Here is a 19,976-nt window from a genome sequence, read left to right on the forward strand (position 1 = left end):
GGACGGAGAGGAGACGCCGAACGTGGCCCGTTGAAGGACAATCATTGTCTATCAACATGAAGAATTACCTTTCTCTCCGTCCCTTATGCCCACATGAGAGCACACGCACACACACAGAGGAACAAGTTGACCTGTGAGGGAACACTGATGGAATCTTCAGTGGGATTAACAGGGATTTAGCCCAGTGTAATGATATCTGAATGAGTTGATTAGCTATCTGATGACACTTTGCTGTTTGACCTCCACAGCCCAATAACAACTGGTAACTCATCACATTCACCCGGGCTGCATTCAAACAGGGAGAGCGGAAAAAAAAAATATCGGACTCCTTGAGGCAACGATCTGTGCTTTCTCTCAGCTAAATGAACCATGAAACTGTGTCACTGTGTGGGCAGCCATAGCATGATCAGTTATGGTTGAACATCAGTTTTTCATGTGGTTTGCTCCCGTTAAGAGGGGGACAAATCACACGAGCGGTGACAAAGTACGGCCATGAAGGTGGTGAAGGTCAAAGGCTTCCCAAGAAGACAGAAGTGCATGAACAAAGACAAGCGGTGATTAAAGACGACCACACACACGGAGATATTGTGAGGATGTTGGAGGGAAAAGGGGCAGGAGAGCTTCCCAAGCATCACTGATGCTTGGCCTATTACAAGGCGGGGAAAAAACCTTTAATGAAAAAGTTTGACATTTTGGGAAATATACGTATTTGCTTTCTTGCTGAGAGTTAGATAAGAGGATTGATAACACTTTCTCATCTATATGATAAACATAAAGCTGGAGTCAACAGCTGGTCAGTTTATCATGGCATAAAGACCAATGCTGCCTTCAGAAGGGGATGTGTTTACAGTGTTAAAGAGTTCATGACGCCCCACTCTTGTTGTCTCACAACCTCGTATGTTGATATTTTCTTAAAGCTTTGAGTTTTTTGACTATTAAGTGACTTTTTCATAAATGGCAGAGGCTGTGGAAGTTTATTTTTTGGTGGATGGTAAGTTTAAGCTGCTGTAAGGGTTGTCATCGCATGAAGGTAAACAGGAGGATCCCGCTCTCTGCACGTTTATGAGCCCCTTTATGGAGTTCTCTGTCCTGATTGGATAAAGTAGGCAGGGATACCAGAAAATGTATTTTCTCTTTAACTGCATGAGCAGGAGGAGAGACATGAGTTACTGAGCAAACACTCTGTAACAGTGGTTACTCTTAGAATATAGAGCTATTTAACATATATTTTAATAAAAATATATCACTTACAGCAGCTTTAATACATTGTAATTTTGGTCATACAGAGTTTTTCTTTGTAATTTCACCATATGTCTGAGGAAAATGTTACTATTCCAAACAGACTCATCTTTTTGATGCCTTTTCATTTCCTACAATACGTTACCTGCTTGATTTACGTTGTGCAGACGAGAATTTGAGAGCACTTGGAGCTCTGTTCATTTTGTTTTCTTTCTTTTTTGTTACGGGTCTACCTGCTCATTTTCATTTGGCTGTTCAGTGTCATGTTGAAGCTGCTGCAGTCCAAGTCCACCATAAACACTGTGCCTTAACTGCTGAAGCGAAATCATTGATGGCACATCAAAGTAGCATCTAACAAATTCTGACTGTTACTACTTTGTTAGCAGGGAGTAAAGAAGTTCACCGAGCTACTTCTGCTGTTCCAATAGGTCAAAAACATAAATATGAAAGTTCCCCTGCTGCCTCAGCAGGCACTGGAGTCGGTCTATCGATCAGCTCACCAGAGCCAGTGCTGCAGTCCATTTCTCTGACTTGACATTTGAGGAGAGTTCTCATGAATTTTTCTCATATATTTTAAGAAATCAGACATGTCAGATGATTAATGCAACATGGCTCCTACCAACTGCTTTTCCCCAACTTCTTGTCAAAGGCTTGTGCTTCTCCAGCGAGACAGCTTTGTGGATCTGATCCGCTCGTTTAGCAATAACTTCAGAAAAATCAAATGTGCTCATTTGTCCGGCAAATACACCTGTAGACGCTTCATTTGTCAAATGATGATGCTTCAGTCAGTCAGTAAGCCCAATGAAAAACAGGTGAAAAAGCAGTCCTATATCATTACTGTCTGTAGTCATTATACAGCACAGATGCTCCATCATCACTAAAATGTTACAAAATGACAAAAACCCGCGGGCAGAGAGGACCTAAATGAGCACCAACCTGAAGTTTGTTCACCGGCTGCATCTCCCCAGCGTCAGAGAAACTTGCTGGCAGAAGTTCAGCAAAGTATACATCGACTGGAAAATATTATCGACAGAGGAGTGACTCATTGGTTTCATCAGTTGGTGTGTGTGTTCTCTGAAAACACACATCTTGTAAAATGCAGCAGGTGCCAAATCCTCCATCAGAGGAAGATGAGCTGGTTTATGCACATCACAATCAATTTATAATGACGGTTATTATGTGATTGAACTGTAGTCCTAAGTTGTTTACATCCATTTCTGTGCCCATGCGGAAACTTGTAGTGATCATTATCAGCCTGCTTAAATCAGTGTTTTAATAAAGTGTATATGCCACTTTTATGAAGATGTTTGCCAGCTAAACATTGACAGTATTTACAATATTTACAGTGTTTACTATGAGCTGCTGATGTGTGGTAGGCAGTCAGAACTGAGATCAGTACATGTGGATAAATCCCAGACGTTGCTCAGAAATGGACACAATTGTGCGACCTGACATGACTCATTATGGTACCCAACAGCAAGGCTGGATGGCAGAATAAACAGAGCTCTGGCGCACCCAGGTGGTGACTTCAAGGCCAGGTGTACCTGCAGGATTTGTCAGCCACATGAGGAGTTCAATTTGGCTCATTTATTGCATGTTAGTGTGTTTCCATGTATTTTGGATCAGGTAGACCCAGTTAAGCAGACAAATGCAATAAATATTTAAAGATAGACATTCATATCACAGGACTTTTAATAATGACGTGCAGTCCTTAAATCCTAATCTATTCCTGACTGTAAGCATAGCCCTTAAGACAAACTGTACACTTTCTTAGTTGGACAAAGGTGGCATAGATGCCCAAAAATGTAAGAGTGCAACACACATGCTTGCAGACACACTCACAGACGCACTCTAGTGGGTCGTGTGCTTGGGTAGCAGAAAGCCCTGGCACTGTTCATTAATCACTATGTTGAGGTTTTGATGCCACAGCAGGAATGGAAATGCTGGTCTGACTCTCATAGATATACTATACTGCCTCCATCAGCTTTGCTAAAAGTCCAGAGCAGGGGGAAATTAACACTCAGGCGTAAGTAAGACTGCTGCTCATTTGCAGAAAAGCTACTGTATGTTTGTATTTCTGCAACATGTCGCCCTGTACAACAGTGTCACCTATTTCTGTTTATCTTAAAGGAGACATATTATGCTATTTTCCAGGTTCATCATTTTGTTTTGGGTTACTACTAGAAACAGGTTTACTTTACATCAGTTTTCTCACACTGTCCGGTGTAGCAGCTCTGTATTACCCTTCTGTCTGAAACACTCTGTTTTAGCTCCTGTCTCGTTAACGTCCCCCCTCCTGAATACCCAGTCTGCTCTGATTGGTCAGCTCACACGACTGACCCAGCACCGCTAACAACAACAGAGCAGCTATGCTAAATCAGTTCTTACGTGCCAAACTAGCCGCGAGGCATAAATTATACAAATATGTGACTCAGAGTAGTGTGATGTCACAAAGTCACAGAATTAAAGGCGGGGCTACTGACAAGGCGTTTCAGGAGCAGTGTTTTCTGTGGGAAAGAGGAGCTTGGGTTGGGTTTTTTTAACTTTCAAGACATTTTAAATGCACAAGAACCCATAAAGCACAGGAAGAAAAACAACAAAAAAGCATAATATGTCCTTTAATAGATTTTAGGACCTTAAGGCACAGAAGAATATATTGTATAAACCTGTATATAAAGGCAGTATTTGTTAATAGGATCAATTTATTGTTAATATGACCTTCAGTATGTGGAATTCTACCAGCATTATCCTTAAATGGTAACACATACAGCTGGGCTGTGGTGAATAAAGACAACCATGTGGTGTGTTTTGTATGTAAATAAAGCTTTAACAGAGAACTGTAGGAGCCGGAGAATTATTTATTATCCTGGAAAGCATGTCTCCCCATTGCAGCAGGGAGGGACTCGTAGCTCAGTGGTTTAAGAGGTAGAGTTATTGAGGATGCAGGTTTATTTTTACTCAAGCTCCTGATCCTCAATAATTGTTCTGGTGCCTTTATTCTTTGTTTGTGCATAATAGGAATCAATGGCATGAGAAATGCTCTGGTCCTCATTCATCAAGTTTGTGTGTGAAAGCGTAAAATACACCATGTAAATGATCCTGGATGCCTGCCATGTGTGATTAATGAGACATGCTTACTCCACCAGTCAGAGAGCAGATCATATATCAAATGCAGCTGTGGAATTAAAAGCATGTGGAACCAATTCTACATTTACATATGACACACATGAAATCGGTCCCACTCCGTGACTCTTGGCCCAGCTACATTTACATAGACTTACATACACGCAGGCTAATGCAAGAATCAGTCACGCAGGCCTACAGTCACAGGTATGGAAGTTCTGGTTAGGATTTCATTGTCAAAAGTCGTATTTTATATCCAACAAGAGTGATTAAAACAAATTTCAGCAAGTAATTTTGTCCCTCTCGGCAGGAAATGCATATGTTTATTCAGGGTTCAAATTCAAGTTGGCTTTAACAGGCTCCTTATGAAAACAGTTCATCTGAAGTAGACAAACATCTTCCAACAGCTTTGTTACTTTTCTCTTCACCCACTGATTTTACACCACTGGAAACAGATGTTCGACCACAAGGGGGCATCTGAGCAGCAGTGTTTGTAATCATACTTCAAAAACAACTGTATGTCCTCCAAAGCTCAAGCTGCCAAACCTTCCCCTGAGGGAAGGAACACTTAATGAGAAAACATCATAAATGACACTAGGAAATGTCTTTTAACAAATAAGAACAATTCAATTTTATTGATTGCTTTAGAATGAACTCAAACACTTCCATGTTCCATGTTTTAAGTAGTAAAAAAAAACAGACATTTCACATTTCATGCATTCATTTTGTCGCACAGTAACACCTTCTCATCTTCTTGAAGACAGTCGTGCAAATATTTAGCAGTGCCCAGCCTGTGAGCTCCAGCAGTCCTTTCAGCAGCTTGTGCTCTCTCGCTGTCAGTCTCTCTGCTGACCCAAAAGCTTCCTACACTGACATGAGTTCAGTTCTGGATGGAAATCGTTTCAGATTTCAATCCTTGTTCAGCTGTCAGGGTACGATGCAAGTCGCCTTTCGAAGAGCTAGGTAGCCCGTAACAACATCAGTGGGGAGGAGGCGGATGTAGGAGAACTCCTCAGAGGATGTGAAGCGTAGTTTTGTCTGAGGGTCTGTGTAGTTGGCCTGAGGAAAGACAAGAGAGAGGATTCAGCGTATGCTTCGTGTGTGACTTTAAAGTCATTTTGTTTATTGTGCAATGAGGACTTTTAGCAAAGTGATCACTCACAGGAAGCCCAGAGATGTCAGAGTATTTCTTGGTTGGCTTCAAGGAGGGAGGGGCGTCAATGCTGTAGTCTGTGAACACAGAAACAGCTGATTAAACTTTACTATTATTAACTTTCTTGTTAAAGTAATGCAGACACATCATGGCAGTCTCATATATAATGTAATAATATTATACAGCTTTGACATACAGCAAGGAACAGCAAAGAGCAAGATGTAGGGTGAGACTTTCAAAGCCTTCCTTTGACTAAAACATGACCTAAAACCTAAAAATGAATTTTAATATGCATTTAACTAAGCAAAACTAAATGTTATAGTTTCTTGACACAATTTGCTGTTCATGAGATTCAGTTTCAAATACAACATCTATAAAATAAAGCCTCTTTTATTCATATAAACTAAAATATAAACACAGATGTGGTAGAATTTTGAATACAAAAGCTTACAGTTGGGATCACTGAGCTTCCAGGGTAAAGTCCGCTCCAAAGCCAGGATCTGCTTGAGATTCTTCCAGGTCCTGTTCTTTTTACCTGCTGCTGCCCCGCCGATCCCAGAATGCTGCCAAGATTAAGAGAGGAAACACGGGGCAGAAATTGAGGGACACGCAACAGCAGCAGATAAACTTAATGACCCAGATGGACACAGTCACTCACCATGAACTTGGGGTCTCTGAACGGTGGAGGCTTTGCTGTGGACTCTGTGGTGGCGGTCGGGCCGCCGTCAGCTGTTGCCACCGCCTTCACCTCAGCCACCGACTCCACTGCTGCTACCTGATGAAACGTGAAAGACAACACCTCTTCAGACAAACAGTTATCACATCTGAGTCTGAGCTACTTGTTTCACATGTTTGTTGAATGTAAACAAAGACGACTCTTGGCTAAACACAGTGTAACATGAACCACAAAGATACAACTGAATGACTCAGAAAGCTCATGTGTACTTAAAGGTGCACTATGTAGTTTTGGGGAAGAAATTTTAATGAGAAGACAAAAACCTTCATTGACTGATTTTTTTATACGACATCATTTCATACTGTTTTACTTTGTTTATATTTGATGGACCCTGCCACCTTTCTGGCTTCAAACAGTCTTTCTGGTGACCTTATTTTCCTCAACAGCTTTTTTATTCAGTTATGGATAAACAAAGTCCTAAGTAAACATATCAGTCGATCCCGAATAACAATACACTGAATATATCAGTTAGTTTTGAAATTTTAAATATTTTTTCATGTTGAGCTCCAATGAAAGCAGTAAAATAATATATTTGTGGGCGTCATTAATACCAACAACCACCACTGTAATCACAAATACTGCATTTTTTCAGCATTTTGACTTTCTATTTCATAATTGTGTCTTTCTATCTGATCATTTTGAATTAGTATCTCATGATATGACTTACCATGGGGAAAAAACAATTCATCAAGCCTAATTTTCATCTTTTTCTTTCTTTAAGCGGCAGAAATGTACTGCCATGAATGTGGCAGGGTCTGCCACAATGTGAAGTCTCTTCCTTTTTTCTCTCTCTCTTACAGAAAGCACCTCTGTTGGCCTGATATTTATTAATTCATCCATCTCCCCTCTAACGTTAGTTATTTTTGAGACCACCACAACATTAAGATAAGTGAACTCTGCTCTGAGCTGCTGTTCAGTAGTTACACTACATTACAGTCGTGTCAGCTGCTCCCTGCAGACAGACACAGTGTAACAAATAACATTACTGCTCATTAAATAAGAATAGTCCATACAGTAGAGTGTAAATGATCGATCTGGACACTAATGGACGGATGAATCGATGACCTGTGTCTGTGTCTGTGTTGTTGCTGCAGCTGTCAGCTGTCCTTTCTTCTTCTTGCTGCTGCTGCTGCTCCCGGCAGCCTGCGGAGCGGCACAGACAGCCGGACTGCCGGGACGTTTCTTCCCCCGGACAGCGGCAGAGCTGGCGGCTGTCGGCGGGGCTCTGACGGTTATGGGGATCTGAGATGCCATTTGTGGTTGTAATAAACGATTAAAACGCACCTTCCTCCTACCGTACGTAGCATTAACATTAGCCGTCCGAGGTAGTAAACATCGCTCGACCCGGATATGGAAGTGTTTCACTTCCGGTGGTATCTTAGGAACGAAATCGTTAAAACAGCTAATATTTATTATTTATCTTAGTTAAAAACATGTGTAACTGCAAAAATAAACAGATTTTTTAAAGTGATTTGATAGATCTTTGGGCAGCTCAGCATTATATATATTTTTGGGAGATTTTCATGTCAATTATTTGTGCAGTTATGGTAATTGATAATGAAACTTACTTATTCACTCACATCCTGCAACTTTTGGAAGAAACTAAAACCATAAGGCAAGCTATTGTGTGACTTTTTGAGGTCTGATCTTTAATTAGAAGAATACGTTTGACTCATACAAAATGATCATAACCACATATTGTAAAAGAAAATAGTAATAAGATAAAAATCAAAACATAAGGAATCTAGAAATCAAATATCTGGTCGGGCATGGGTGGGTTTTCATGAAAAACACATGAATGATAACATTGTGAATTGTCCCACAACAAAGCTAACAGGAGAGAACTTAAAGTCACAAAAAAATATATTGTTTTTATCTTGATATGTACCCCAATGGAACACACGCTTCACCTTCAGTATACTTTTATACCACTAATAACCTAAACCGTATATATACTTATGTGCATCCCGTTCTCATTATGATTATACATAGTGAGAACATGTCCACATGACAGTGTATTCATTTTATCACTACTGTACATTAGTCTACCACAGCATTATATTTTATATTTTTTACTTTTTTATATATCATATCTTATTCCTACATTTTAACTTAGCATTATTTTATGTCTAATGTCTTAGATTCTCTTTTTCTCATTTCTCATTAAGTTGGCTTTCTTTTTTATACATATGAGCATTGTTGGAAAATTGTGCATATGACAAACTAGGAATTATACAATTAAAAACAAAAAACTATTATCTCATGTTCAAGATTAGCAAAAGCATCTTTAAGGCTCCATAATTTATCGCTCTGACAGGGGCCATTTTGCATAAAGAGTACCTTCACTGTTAAAACTTTAATTACATTTTGAAGAATCTACAGAAAGCACACATAGACACGCACACTCACACACAGGTGAGATAATTTGCTCTACAGTAGTCAAATTTAAAGAGCTGTGAGGCACAGAAATGTATTAAAACACAATTTAAAACAGAATGAATAAGAAAATCAAATCAAGTAGAGTGGAATAAGCAGAACAACAGAGTGTTACTGAAACCAAAACAAATATTATAGTAAGTGGTGACTCAGCAGCTGACTGCTGTCAGTGGAGTGCTGCTGCCACCGTGTGTATTATAGGAGGTTCTGCACACGGAGAGCTGGAGGCAATCTCTGCAAACACACTCTTCTTACTAATAGAAACAGGAGGATCATATAATGGATGAACGCTCACTGTGAAGACTTTTTAGCTCCTCAGAGGACTCAGATGATAAAGCTGCAAACCCTCCTGTAAAGGTTCACAGTGTACTTTTGATACTCAGCATGTTTAGTTTGCAGCCTTTTACTGATCTTGTATTTGATTTATTATTCTCAATATATAACTAAAGAGCCAAATCTCATCCCCACTCTCTCTTTTAAATACTTTGTAATTAGTTTGATCCTTAATATTTTCCAGACTATAACAATATAAAGCCATTAGCTGCATTTGAGGCCTAGTTGGATTGATGGTATTTTAGGAGATGGTGACCCATAAACACAGGCTGAAGTTATTGCTCTCTGTTGCACTGATCTACAAGGGCTTTCACCCAGTTCCATTCTTTGAGCTTTATTCATATTCAAACACACAACAATATTTTTGATTATCTTGATTATTATTTCATTACTAATGAAATAACATAATAATAACGTAGCCACAACTATGACAAAAGTAAGCAGGCCTGCACGTCCAGCAAGTCTTAAACTAACCAATTTTCTTCTACTTATCTATTTAAAGGGCCGGAATGAGGTTGAACGTTCAAATTATTCAGTCACTAATGGAGGAAACTGAGGAGGCTTTTTTACTTGACTTACATTGTGATTCAGGAAAGGCTCAGTTATTGTAAATAATGTAATCTCCATTCAGATTACAGTGAAAAAGACCTGTTATTTGTTGCCATTTGCTCTCAAAGTATACAAACTGTACACTAACAAGCCAAATACAAGCAATAAATCTGTTTTGATTGCTAAATGTTCTTGGTTAAGTAGAGTTGATGTGACCTATGCAGTCATTTATGTTTATGACCAATTGTCTCAACCTTTTCATCTGATAATCTCTAAAATGAGGCAGCGTCTGCTTGTGTCTCTGCTTCCCTGATAAAATATGTCCATGAGTTGTAAGCCACAACCACTCTCCTCGTTTTTCTATTGTTTTTATTTAGCCTTTTTCTAACTAGGTTAGTCCCATTGAGATCACAGATCTCTTTTACAAGGGAGACCTGGCTAAGAATGGCAGCAACACAGAGTTACAACAGCAAATTATCAGATAATGCATTTCTACATAAACAACCTGGACTCAATTGATTTCACCATAGTTTTAAAGCTGTTCAGTGGTACATTATTCTGAAGTTTAAGTTCAGTCTGTAGATTGTTCCATGCAGTGAGTGCTGAAAACCTAAAAGCTCTCTTCATTTCGGACTTTGGGAACAACAAATCGCAAAAACATCAAGAGAACAAAGACTGTGATTTCCACATTTCAAGTTTAAAAGAGAAGAATGAATGGCTTTGTAAATAGAAACATACTGACTGAGGCGGAGTGCACCGAAAGCAGACCATTTCACTTTTGAGTATAACACACAATGATGAGTAAGAGACCACAGTTTGTAATGAATCTCAGAGCCCCGTGATACACGCTATCAGCATGTGAAGACAATGAGCAGAGTCATTCATATACAACACATCTCCTTAATCAATAACAGGCAAAAATGTAGACTCTACCCATTTCTGTTTCACACACAAAAAAAGCAAGACTTGTTTTCTATAGTGAAATCATAAAATCGTAACAGTAGTTTCAGCTTTTTTGTAACATGCTGGATATGGGACTTAAAAGTCAAGCTTTTTTGCAATTTGTTGACCATTCCAGGTAAGAATTTTATCAGACAGTGCAGATCTTGTTGTTTTTGAAGTGGTCAAGAACATAAGTTTTTAACCATAAGTTTGATTGTTGATTGTTTCACCTCATTCTTAAAGTGTTTTTAAGCCTGACGAGGTGAAACGATCCAGTATTTCACAAGATGAAAAAAGCACAGATCAAAGGAAAGTTAGGGGGGGGAAAATGAATCTAAAATTGAGTAGCAAAACATTAAACATTTATAAACATTGTTCTTGTTTCATGTACCATGAATCATTTTGTAAACCCTCACAACTGTCTTGCAACACATTGCAGGTTGTTAGTTACAACAATTACAGTTGAAGACAGACATTTCACAACAATGTGCTTCACATTATCATCAAAAATTAGGAGTATAAATATACCAATATGTATAAAAACTCATATTCACCAGAGGGTGTGATACATCACTGAGAATGAGGTTGGGAAGCACTGTAGTAGCACTCTAATTAGCCTATAAGCACGGCTGAATACTTATTCTAGGCTTAAGTCCTATTTAAATAACAGCAACCAAAGACACTTCAGTTAATCTGACCTGCCAGGAGTAGAAGTTAAGAAAACCTTCCATTACCAGGATCTATAAAGTAGTTTGGGTAAAATTCAACAAGCTTCCCTGTCAGAATAACTCTGCAGGCTGAGGTGGCCTCTGGTAATCTGCCGGTTGATTATAACAGAATGCTATGCCTTTGGAGGTACAGGGTTATTCACTTGTAGTTCAGTCACAGTGTTTCATACAAACACATTTGAGGGGAAAGTGCCTCCAGCACATCCATCACTCTGCACTGGCCCACCAGGGAAGGACCTGTCAGCATCCAGACATCACCACACAAGAGATCTACCGCATCCAGATTCAGCACAGTGCCCTCTGAGCTGCTGCGGAGACGTCGATGGGAGATGGATGCTGGTGTAATACTGTATGTGTGGGGGGTGTATTTGAGACACACACAGAGAAGCTTTACTGCTACTTTGCTGTCCTTGTACTGTCTTACGGAGACTAGAGGACCACACTTGCAGGGGAAATGCTGATTCAGAGGAAGGTCTTCCCAAATGTCTCATCCATTTTTCAGCACTGGCACACTGCTGCTGCCAGCTACATGAATAAAGTATATTTAGAGACTCTGCTCGAGCTCAATAGCAAACAGATATGAATGTTTTATGGGTGAAGTTAAACTATGAGCTGTAACCGTGGGGCATTGGACCCACACACCCCTTTTCTTTATAAACACATCACCTACTGTGTCAGACAGACAGCAGGCTGGAGCAGCATGCTGGAACCAGCGACATCAAAGTCAAAGATTTTGCCCCTGCTGTACTAAAGCTTACGGTCTAAACACACCTGGGTGCCACACAGAGTTCTCCTGTCAAATAAGGGAAGCTATTTTTGTGTTCTGCTAAGCTGTCTGTGAGCCTCTTGAAACTGTCCCGCTGCCAAAGAAAAAGCATTTTCACCGTGAAGCTGATTTTCATATTGACACACACGCACAAAAGCATACATGCTGCCAGGGATGTCATTTAAAATCACATTATGCCAGTGTGTTAGTGGAGTTTTCTGCTCTAGTGACTCTGGGTGGTATGCAAGTCTAACATGTAAGCCATAGCCTGAGGACCAACGTATTGATCTGTGTCAGCAGGCCATTGACTGGTGCTGGATATAAGTCAATGTTTGTAATGGGGATGGATGGCTCTCACGTGTCTGTCTGCATGCATGCATGCACGTGTGTGCGTGCCTGTGTGTGTGCACTGCATGAAAAAAGTGTCCTTTCAACTTTTCAGCAGGACTGTGTCGCATTAGTGCACATTAAAAGAGTCGGTTGGTAACACTTATGAAGCCCATGTCTGTAATGCATTATGACACATTATGGACTTACTCTTAATGCATTATAATGCACCTATAGTGCTGTACAATCATAGTTATATGAACTCATGAATATTCCAAATGCTTTATAGCAATAATCATAACTCATAAAATATGTTATGATGACCTTAGGTCAGACATCACTATTTCATAATTGCTGGTCACGCACTAATTTGTTAGGATCATAGTGTGTTAAAATTCACAAAGTTGTAATACATTATAATGATCAACACATAATCACTATTATAATGTGTTATAATGTGATTATAAGTTACTATAAGTGCTCATTGAGTAAAATCCCTGTGTTTTAGGCAGATTTAATACATTACAAGCTGGTTGTAGGGCCCTATAGGGGGCATTACACTACATTATACTAATGTTTATAATGCATTATGGACATTGGTGTGATAATGACTTATGTTTGTTGTTAAATGATTATGAATATTCGTGAGTGCTTATAACAATTACAATACGGTGCTACAAGTGCATTATAAAGTATTATAAGTGTGTTCATAATGCATTACAGATATGGGCTTCATCAGTGTTGGGCAAGTTACTTTCAAAAAGTAATTAGTTACAGTTACTAGTTACTTCTCCTAAAAAGTAACTGAGTTACTAACTGAGTTACTCCACAATAAAAGTAACTAGTTACTAGTAAAAGTAACTATTCCGTTACTTTTGCGTTTCTCGCCCCCGTAACCCTCACCACCCGGCCCCCACCTTCTCAGCGTGTGTTTCATAAGCCAGATGAATAGAGTGCACAACAACAAAGACAAGTACCTGAGTTTTGCATTTATTGTAACTCCATATAAATTAGCGGCACAAGAGCTAGCATCGTCGCGGGCCACCAATTTGGTTGAAGCGTGAGCGATCGACAGGTGCTTCATTAAATTTGAGTTGCTAACATAAGACGTGGACAAAGGTTTCATTCCGGGACATAATGTGCACTTGACATGCACATTTTTACCTACGAATTCGGTGAATTTGAAGTAGTGCCGGTATTTCCATCTGGAAAAGGTTTTGCTGCTTTCCTCCTCACTCTCCATCTCTCGATCCCTTTGTCGTAGAAGAGCTAAAAGCACCCGCCAAAGTTCTTTCAAATCTCTGTACCCGGCACTATGCATGCGGAAACACATACCCAATTCTCTGATTGGCTGAAGACGTAATCTCACTACACATCAGCCAATAATTGCTGAGACGGCTCTCTCATCCTCCTCTCTCTCAAGCGACTTTGAGTATCACGCAAAGCGCTATATAAAACTCATGTATTATTATTATTATTATTATTATTATTATTATTATTATTAAGACAGGCACACACGAGTTCAATCATGAAGTTAAGGGAAAAAAAACTCATTATGCGACTAGTAACGCACGGTAACGGGGTGTCGGATATGGCAACGGCGTTACAGTGACAGTCAAAGTAATTAGTTACATTACTCGTTAGTGAAAAAAGTAACGGCGTTAGTAACGCCGTTACTAGTAACGCCGTTACTCCCATCACTGGGCTTCATAGAAAGGGTTATCAAAGCGTCTGCTGAAAACGAACAGACTAACTAGGTGGACAAGACTAGTCTTGTTTAGTTCCTTACATCACAGTTAAATGTGCAACATGTGAGAATTTGCTAAGATTATCAACAAAATGTGAAGAAATAACAGTTTTGACTGTATGACATCTGTGTGTTGTTTCGCAGGAATTAGCATGCTAACCAGCTAGCTCCAGTTTGTCTTGATTGTCATGCTAAAGCTCCTGTGCTAGCAGTGTAAACGCCAACACTGCCCCGGCTCTCTGAACTCCCAGTCTGAACTGCTAGCTGCACAGCTAACTGAGCCAATTCTTACATACAGCACCTTTAAAGAAACTGATATCTCTCTGATAAATTATGGGTTGTGAAGGACACGGCCCTCTCTTTGTTTGTTTAAATCTAGAAGATTTCAATCCTAAGCCTGCTCCCTTAACATATACACATGCTGTACAAAGAATGTGGGCAATATTTGTTTCTAAAGAATAACAGAAATCAGATTAAAGCCTTCACAGCTTTAAAGTGGATTTGGTGCATCCCCAAAGCAGCTGACAGTAGGTTTTCTCTTCCAAATGAAAGATTATAATTACAGACAACAGAAACACCCCAAGGTTGTAAGATTCTTTTGCAGATGTATAATGACTAATACAAGACGGCAAGCTTGTCAGGGGGAGAATGCAAATAGGCTGTGTATCGCATATTTAATCATTCACCATGCTGAATCTCGCTTCCTGAATACATTCTGCATGACCTGACCTAGAAATGCAGCTGTATTGCGATTCCCATCTCATCAAGTCTGGGCAGAGTGTTTTCTGTCTGTGCAGGTTGCAGGTTGAGTCATAAAAATGAGACACGGCTGCTCACTGACTTCATTATGTGCAACAGGAGTTTGGCAGTGATGCTGACACAAACCAATTTGCATGTGTAACTCTGTAAAACTGGACTGACACCATATCTTGCACATCATATAATGGTTGCCTTGAATCTTTAACCAAATTACACCCGCAGATGTATTGCCAATCAAAAAGGGGAATTTACAATCGATAAAATGGCACCAACTGAAGAAAATGAAGTCACAGAGTCAGGCAGCTAGCTCTGCCTGGCACCGACAACGGACTGAGCTCTCCCCAGTGCTTCTCCTTTTCTGGTAATAAATTGTGACGAGAAAAAGGTTATGCCTGCAGTCAAGGCATTTAAACACTCCCCTGATGGAACAGGTAATAGTGAGCAATACTGTTGACATCTTATTTATAGCTTCTTGTAACTGAGAGCATCCCATTTGCCATAAACAGCCCTCCTATACATTATTGTGGAAAAGTGGAGCCAGTTTTCTTTTCTCTACCCTCTTCTCTCTACTTTTTCAGTCCAATTTTTATCCTCAATATATAGCAATAAATGACAAGCTCTTTGCTGCATCTGACGTCCCATCAGATTGATGGTATGTTTGCAAGTAGTGGCTCATAAAAACAGTTGGAAGTTATGGCCCTCTGCCATACTGACCCTGTTAACAGCAGTGCTTTGTAGTCTACGTACATATTCCAATACACAGTTGTATTTCATAGAAATTTGTGCATTTTCAAGTTGGAAGTTTTACTTCAGATATGAGACTCCCCTGCACTGTCAGGACGGTATAGTCTAATGGCCTGATAAGACTTTGGGCATCATGCGGTGGCTCTGATTAATACAGACGGATAAGTTCAGGAGGCAGATGGATGGATCACTCAGGATAGAAGAAATATGGCGGGGATGTCTGATCCTGTATCCATTTTTCATATCCTGTGTTTTTGTGGGCTGTGATATGTTTCAAAATTTAAAGTACTGTTTAGTTTGTATCTGGTTTTGAAAGGAAAAGTTGCAATGCCCTCAAGTAAAAGAAATAAAATTAAAATGAACATCATAAACATCAAACTTGTAGAGGAGAATATTGAGGTGCTTTTGGTGTGCTGACACTTGATAAAAGCTACAGCGAAGTCAGAAGGCATGTTTTAATCATGTTTGATCTCAATATTTTCTGCTAATGAAACAAAGAGTCTTTTGGGTGTGCGTTGCAAGTCATGTTTTCTGCATGAACAGCAGCGGCTTCCCTGAGGTCCAAAGTGTTGCTGTTTTTCATCTTTGGATAAAACAGGATAAACTTGGTCTTTGAGCCACTGGTGTCATACAAATACTTACTACTGCCTATTCGTGCAAAAAGGTGGATGACATAAATCTTTTACTCGGATATTGGCATCATTTACTCAATGAAATTGTTTTATTGCTTGGTTACTTTGTTATTCAACGCCTAGGCCCCATCTCTTTCATCTTAAATAGCTTCATGTTTAGATTTTACCCTCCAGTAAGACTGCAGTTATTCGCAAAATGTGTGACAAAACAGCTTTCTAATGGAAGTGTAGTAGTGCTGCAGAGATGTCCTGGCCTACGACTCTTGTTCTCCAGATGTGAGAAAACATGTTTGTTTGGTACAGACCCCAACAAATGTCACATTATCATGATTTTAATAGATTTTTCAGAGCCAATGAAAACCATCATTCTCACTAACAGTGAACCATATTGCAGTATCAGTCAAAGTAATAGCAATATGATGGGTTTTTTTTTTTTTTTTACCATATTGTGATTCATGATGAGTGATTTACACCAATACTATCTGACTGGTGCTGTCTCAGGCTGCACCAGTCTCATTATGTAAAGCTTTGTTTGTAAAATAAATACATAAATGAATGTTGCCAATATCACTTGCAAAGACACTGGGAGATTGCAGCAGACCCACATTGATGACAGCATTTGCATGCAGCTCTCGCATTTTTGGACTATGTAAAATAGGATGGGATCAGTTATTATATTTCTTCCGGGTTGAGGTAATGAAGGGAGGGATGAGCAGTGATGCTGCTCCTGTTTGCTCCGCACATCAGCAGCCAGGCTCCTCTCCCCCTCTCCCTCTCCCTCCCTCCCTCTCTCTCTCTCTCTCTCTCTCTCTCTCTCTCTCTCAGTGAGACAGAGCCAGGCCAGCAGGCAGCGGCAGCGCGTCCGCCCGGAGAGAGAGCCCACACCGCATAGCTGCACTGCCGACCGAGCAGTCATCACATTCGTGCTCCTTTCTGTCGGATGTCTCCACTCTTACCACATCCCTTTGACACCGGACCGCTGCGCTCTCGTAGCCGCGTTCAACGTGAGAACACCACACCTCGTGTGTGTTTTTTTTAATTCAGGGGACTGGTTTGTCTCGACGACACAGAGAGGACCACACTCCCCCCCGCCCCCCCACCCCTTCCATCGTTAGCTCGCTAAGCTAGCTAGCCCGCTAACTTAGCTGTGATACTTTGTACCGTATCGGCGTCAGTTTTCTGCCTCGTAGCTAGCCTGCGGTCTCCTGCGGTCTAGCGGAGGATTGAGCCGCCTCGTCACTCAAGGTAAGCGAACATTTTATGTTTAAAAAAAAGCCGCATTTAAGTTTTTTGTGTGTGTGTGTATGTGTATGTGAGCCACACTGTCAAACGCTGGCTTGTTTCTGGGCAGTGGACCACTAAACGTTATCTGGTAGCCGCAGACTGGCGCTATGGCAGAGAGGTGCTTGTTGACAGAAGCAGCCAAGCAACGGGGATGTGATGCGACTCACCGTTAAACACACAAAATGTCACTTTACTTCACCGCTAGTTAGCCGACGATTGCTGCTCCACATGCAGCCGGGGATATGCTGAATGAAACCATGCCTTTACGGTCGATAATAACCTCGTAAATACTTTCTCTAGCCATCTTATGTTCGCGTTTACTCCTGGCTGTCGATGTGCCGTGAATGGGCCACTGCCGGGTTAACAGTATCTCACACTTGCCGCATTTGACTGCAGCGAGTTTTCTTAACCGTCCATTCAAATGACTGATGAGACAGTTGTCAGCCCGTCCGCCTGAACAGGCATACAAAAAAAGGCAGTCCATGTTGAAAGTTGAGCACACAATGCTGATTTTATGGACTGTGTATGTACAACTCTACATGGTGGACGCTTCCTCATTTATCTCTACACATTTCAGAGCTTCAGTGTTGCATCACAGCCAGGAAAGATGAGCTGTACACCCGGAATTTAACCCCTGGATGGTGCTCGTTGTGTCTCCTGTGTCCTGATAGAGGTCAGATGATTTAGCTCAGCTTGATACACACAGGAGGAAACTATCCAGTGGCCAGAATGAACCTCTTTCTCTTCTTGTCGGGCTGCAGATTTCAAGGGCCTTCGTCCTCTGGTGAACAGAGGTTAATTACATTTTGTGTAATTCAATCACTAAGAGACCTTTTATAGGGTTTGGTTGAAGCATGTGGGGCCTGACCTCTGTGTGTGAAAGATAGACTCATTGAGTGAGCGACAGAAGGGAGAATGAGTGTGCACGAGTGTGAGCGTGCATTAACAATGCTGTAATTATCTCAAGAGATAGGAAAATGGATTCGCTATCAATCCTGCAAGAGTCTGCAGTTGCTGAGCAGAGCAGATGAAGATGTAGGATTGACAGGGAGCCAATTAAATTAATCTGTCATGTTCTTTAAAGGGAGAGAAAAGAGGAGCATGTATTATTTATCCCCCAGTGTGTGTGTGTGTGTGTGTGTGTGTGTGTGTGTGTGTGTGTGGCATTACCTGTACATGTGCAGGAGGAGAATATGCAGTGTAGCTGGAGGGAAGCTGCTGTACATTTGCACTACCTGTAGAATTGGTCCCACAGTGCCCGAACATGGGCCGATGGCTTTGATCAATGCTTTGAACATCTGCAGCCAAATCACATAAAAGAAGCACTGGCTTCACTTGACCATGTAGGTCAGTATCGTAAAAAAAAAAAAAAAAAACGGTTGCTGCCTTAAAGTGCACATAGTACATGTGAGTTGCAAGTTCACAGCAGCACATGCGTTTTTCCTGACCTGGGTTTGTATGTGTGTCATGTCCAGGACCTTGCCTCGGTGCTTTATATCTGAACTTAGCCCTGTGTTAAGCCATGACTGTCCAGCATTGAAAGGAAATGAATCATGTTCCTCATTTCAAGGCCGTGGAGTCGGCATGATGCGTTTCCTGCCCTGTGTGTGTTGAGTGTGAGTTCAGGCTTCGGCAGATGTGCCTGTGTGTGTATGTATCCCACTACTCCAATATTTGTGAGGGCTGATTTGAGATTTTCACAAATTGGAAACATTTTGGCCAGTCTTCGGGACCTAACTTAGTGAGAGGCGGTTATGTGGATTAGGATGAAATGCGGTTGTGCTATTAACTGAGTGACATCAATGACGAAACGTGTGTGTGTAGTATAGATACGTCACTGTGGTTTTGGCCCATACAAACGGTAGGTGTAAGTAATAGCCCAGGTTGTTTGTGTTTCCACTGTGTCAGTGGTAATACAGGTGGTAATAATCATGATGATAGCATGCTCTGGAATGTAATAATTAGTTTACCGTTTACAAAACTCCCAATTATAAAGCACATGCACAAATACAACCAAGATGTTTTGTTTTTCTGTGTTTTTAATCATCAGAAATGAGTAGACCTTTGTTTTTTCCTTGATTTTGTTTCTCAGTATATTAGATATGAAAGTGAAAGTCGAAGGTGAAAATCTCTGACATCCTCTCTGTGTATTGGTATTTGTGAGTGTATGTGTTTGTCATAGAGGGTGGCTGTGGTGCATTTATTGCTCCGAGCTGGTCTGGAACAATAGCTCTATTCTGGCCCACGTCTCCGGAGGGAGGCAGCAGCATTCGGCGTTCCCGGCACTCTGTGTGCCAGCAAGGCTTGGTTTGGGATTGGGTTTCCACAGCCACCTGGAGCTCAGAGCACAGGAATGCCATTGTTCCTCCTTCCAGACTATTGCCGGATCAGACGGACATGCAAACACACACACGTACACATAAACAGACACATGCATGTACACACGTTTAGTACACAGTATGCAGCAGGAGCTCATAC

At 40.8% G+C, this 19,976-nt stretch overlaps 2 protein-coding genes across 2 annotated transcripts in view; one reads left to right on the forward strand and one right to left on the reverse strand.

The window, feature by feature from the left end:
- Positions 1-4,964: 4,964 nt before the first annotated feature.
- On the reverse strand, positions 4,965-7,567 carry ino80c (INO80 complex subunit C). The gene is made up of 5 exons (XM_073485214.1): positions 7,317-7,567; positions 6,174-6,290; positions 5,967-6,078; positions 5,525-5,592; positions 4,965-5,421 (listed from the first exon to the last, which is right to left on the reverse strand). Exons 1-5 carry the CDS (start codon positions 7,503-7,505, stop codon positions 5,290-5,292), a joined length of 618 nt encoding a protein of 205 aa, XP_073341315.1. The 5' UTR covers positions 7,506-7,567; the 3' UTR covers positions 4,965-5,289.
- A 9,492-nt stretch (positions 7,568-17,059) lies between these two features.
- The window catches only part of galnt1 (UDP-N-acetyl-alpha-D-galactosamine:polypeptide N-acetylgalactosaminyltransferase 1), a 48,967-nt gene continuing 46,050 nt past the window's right edge, over positions 17,060-19,976 (forward strand). Inside the window, exon 1 of the mRNA XM_073485213.1 lies at positions 17,060-17,459. The gene's annotated coding sequence lies outside the window, so the exon portion shown is untranslated. The remainder of the gene's footprint in view (positions 17,460-19,976) is intronic.

This window comes from Pagrus major, chromosome 17, assembly GCF_040436345.1.
Source record: "Pagrus major chromosome 17, Pma_NU_1.0".
In the NCBI taxonomy this organism is placed as follows: Eukaryota; Metazoa; Chordata; class Actinopteri; order Spariformes; family Sparidae; genus Pagrus; species Pagrus major.